General features: G+C 38.9%; 1 protein-coding gene across 1 annotated transcript; it reads left to right on the plus strand.

Moving 5' to 3' along the window:
- Nucleotides 1-6: 6 nt before the first annotated feature.
- On the plus strand, nt 7-2,264 carry LOC109586980 (RING finger protein nhl-1-like). Its single transcript, XM_020003194.1, has 3 exons — nt 7-712; nt 1,931-2,046; nt 2,116-2,264. The coding sequence occupies exons 1-3, from the start codon at nt 204-206 to the stop codon at nt 2,262-2,264; spliced, it is 774 nt and encodes a 257-aa protein (XP_019858753.1). The 5' UTR covers nt 7-203.
- Nucleotides 2,265-3,654: the final 1,390 nt, after the last annotated feature.

Here is a 3,654-nt window from a genome sequence, read left to right on the forward strand (position 1 = left end):
CATAACTTCCTGTAGTCACGAGACCATAGAATATTCCAAGAGGTCATCAGGGCTATTTTTCCCCAGGCTACTCTCATTTTCATTCATTTTGATTTCTTACTTTTTTATTGTTTGTTGTTAAGTTCTTGCTCTATCTTTATTTACAGTCTTCTGACTTTAACTTTTCATTTTAGTTCTTGCACAATTTTACTTTTTTTCTCAAAATGGCAACCAAACCATCTTCATCTTCTTCTCCTGTCCTCCTCAAACTGGAGGAATGGCTCACCTGTCCTGTGTGTCTTGAACACTTTACCAACCCTAAGATCCTACCCTGCCATCATTCATTCTGTCAGCACTGTCTGGAGGGATTACCTCTGGATTGGAGGAATGATCTCTTTTGTCCCACTTGTCGTCATCGTACAGAATTACCAGAAGAAGGGGCAGGAGCCTTTCCTGTAGCATTCCACCTCAACAACCTCAAAGAGATGCAAAGTTTAATGAAGAAGACATCAGTTTTGCCTAATCTTCAAGAGGCCACATGTAGTGATCATGGAAAGCCTTTGGAGTTCTTTTGTGAAACATGTGATACAGTGATCTGTTCTCACTGCTTAGTTCATAATCACAAACATCATGAATATGACTTAATCACTGACAGTTATACTAAACACTGTCAAAAGTTAAGAGAATGTCTATTACCAGTTGAGGGAAAGAAGGAAGCACTCAAAAATGTCCTGTCTGCTCTAGCAGAGAGAGAGGGTGAGATCAAAGAGAGAGGAGAAGGAATCTTAGAAGAAATACATGAAATGGTAGAGGAAATGATAAAAGTTCTTTATCAGTCAGAGAGGAAACTGACTGAGCAGGCAAAGAGGGTCACTGAGGATAAACTAAAGGTGCTGTCAGAGCAAATGAAATCAGCAGAAATGAGTTTGGGTCTTCTGGAGGATGTTGAGGATTATGTGGGACAGAGTCTGAAGACAGGCAGTCCTCAACAAGTACTGGAGTCTAAGAAACAGATGATGGAGCGTATGAGTGAAGTTACTGCAGGGATCAATGTGGAGGAGTTACATCCAAAGGAAAAAGCCGACTTTGTATTGAGTAAAGACATCAAATCGCTACATCACATTGGAGATATTGTGACCTACTCATCTACTGCACTACAGCAGTGTAGAGTGAATAAGATTGATCATATTACACTTGCTGGCAAAGCAGTTTCATTTTCATTATCAATAGAGTCGCCAGATTCAACTCTTTTGTCTGTTCCCTTCTCTTCTCTGAGGTGTAGTCTAGTACCAGTTGGTAAAGGTGACCAACCCATTCACACTACAGTCACTACCACCAGCACTGATCCTAGAGTGTATAGGATACAGTGTAACCCTTCAACACATGGTACTCATACAGTAAAAGTACAAGTATATGATGTACACCTTAAGGATACCTCACTAGTCATCCCTTTCAATCCTTACCTTGATAACATCACTCCAGTGTGCACTGTAGCTGAGCTAAGCCTTCCCTGGGGAGTTGCTGTAAGTAGCAACCGTGTTATAGTAACTGAGTGTAATGGTCACTGTGTAACAATACTGGATAGAGAAGGAAAGAAAGTCAAATCATTAGGAGGGGAAGGAGGAGCTGGTGATGTCAAGCTCTCGTATCCTCGTGGTATAGCCATTACTCCAGACAAATTCATTCTTGTATCTGATAATCACAGGATCCAGAAGATAAGCATGGATGGATACCTTATAGCATCAGTTGGTAAGGAGGGCAGTGGACCACTACAATTTAAATGTCCTTATGGTATAGCCATTTCTCCTATAACAGGACAGGTTTATATTGCTGATAGATATAATCATCGTATTCAAGTCTTGAATCCTGATCTAACCTTCTCTCATTCATTTGGTAGTCAAGGATCAGCTAATGGACAGTTTCAGTCTCCGTGTAGCATTGCTATTGACAGTCAAGGATTAGTGTATGTTACTGACTATGGTAATCATCGCATACAGAAGTTCTCTTCAGATGGAAAGTTTATGAGTCAGTTTGGTACTTATGGATCTTATCCTGGACAAACTGTAGGTATAACAATAGACACTGCAGCTACTGGTCTAGTGTATGTTAGTGAATATGGCAATCATCGTATCTCAGCCTTCACTAGTGATGGTGTGTTTGTGAATAGTTTTGGAAGTAAAGGCAATAACATAGAGCAGTTTATTTGTCCTAGTGGATTAGCATTTGATAAAGATGGCTTCTTGCATGTTTGCGATTTTAATAATGACCGACTTGCTGTTTATTAGATTTTTCATTCATTATTATGATGTTTTGTCCTATAAAAATACTCTTAAAACATTGTGGTCCAATGGTGACAGCTTTGATAATCAGTGTCACAATATTGCTGGGTGTGACAATGCGTGCATGAGTATTTATTTTCTATGAGATACAGTATATGCATGCATGTACATGTTTTGTCTCTTAAAAGTATGCAATAGATTTTACTAGTCACATTGTATCAGTATTTGTTAGTAAAAGTGAGATAGACTAACATGAGTGTTACTAAGTTGAATGAGTATAATAATTTATTTTTCATATCTTCATTTAGTCACAGTACTATTTAGAACAGGTAATTAGGGATATTTTGTTCCTTTTACTGCTCTTAACTAGTTTGTTCAGAGGCTTTTAGTTTACTTATACTTTACTTTGGATTTGCTATAGCCACTTGCTTTTGTTATTTTACTGATTTATGAACTTTCCTGATAGTTATAGCCCACTGGTTTCCTACTGGTTGCTATGGTAAAATCATAATTCATTGTGCAGCTTTCTTTAAAAGATCTTTGAATATATTTAAGGTACCACCCACTTTTTGTGTCTTGCTAGATGAGATAGCCTTTCTCCTTCATTGTTATAGTGTCTGGCCATTAAGATTCTCTCTCTTCACTCATTCACTGCCTTCTCTTCTCCAATTGGTTCTTTTGCATTTCTCTCATCATTAGTTTCTGCTCTATCTTCAGTTACTGTTTTCTAACTCTATTTGTTGTTTTTGTTTCATGTACTTTGTAAATGGCAGCCCAACCTTCTTCTTCTGGTCTCCTCAAACTGGAGGAACAGCTCACCTGTCCTGTGTGTCTTGAACACTATACCAACCCTAAGATCCTACCCTGCCATCACTCATTCTGTCAGCACTGTCTGGAGGGATTACCACTGGATAAGAAGAATGAGACCTATTACCTCTCTTGTCCCACTTGTCGTCATTGTACAGAGTTACCAGAAGAAGGAGCAGGAGCCTTTCCTGTAGCATTCACTCTCAACAACCTCAAAGAGATGCAAAGTTTAATGAAGAAGACAGCAGCAGTTTTGCCTAATCCTCAAGAGGCCACATGTAGTGATCATGGAAAGCCTTTGGAGTTCTTTTGTGAAAGGTGTAATACAGTAATCTGTTCTCACTGTCCATTTCGTAATCACAAGCATCATGAGTATGACTTAATCACTGACAGTTATACTAAACACTGTCAAAAGTTAAGAGAATGTCTATCATCAGTTGAGGGAAAGAAGGAAGCACTCAAAAAGGTCCTGTCTAGTCTAGCAAAGAGAGAGGGTGAGATCAGAGAGAGAGGAGAAGGAGTCTTAGAAGAAATACATGAAATGGTAGAGGAAATGATGAATGTTCTTCGTCAGTCAGAGGGGAAACTG

This window comes from Amphimedon queenslandica, unplaced genomic scaffold (genome assembly GCF_000090795.2).
Source record: "Amphimedon queenslandica unplaced genomic scaffold, v1.1 AMPQUscaffold_12724, whole genome shotgun sequence".
NCBI classification, from domain to species: Eukaryota; Metazoa; Porifera; class Demospongiae; order Haplosclerida; family Niphatidae; genus Amphimedon; species Amphimedon queenslandica.

What these genes read in the sequence shown, in the direction of transcription:
- LOC109586980 (XM_020003194.1), top strand. Translation starts at nt 204, where the DNA reads ATGGCAACCAAACCATCTTCATCTTCTTCTCCTGTCCTCCTCAAACTG. An exon ending in GAAGCACTCAAAAATGTCCT is followed by an intron (nt 713 to 1,930) that starts GTCTGCTCTAGC and finishes TGCTATTGACAG; the next exon opens with TCAAGGATTAGTGTATGTTA. An exon ending in TTATCCTGGACAAACTGTAG is followed by an intron (nt 2,047 to 2,115) that starts GTATAACAATAG and finishes ATCGTATCTCAG; the next exon opens with CCTTCACTAGTGATGGTGTG.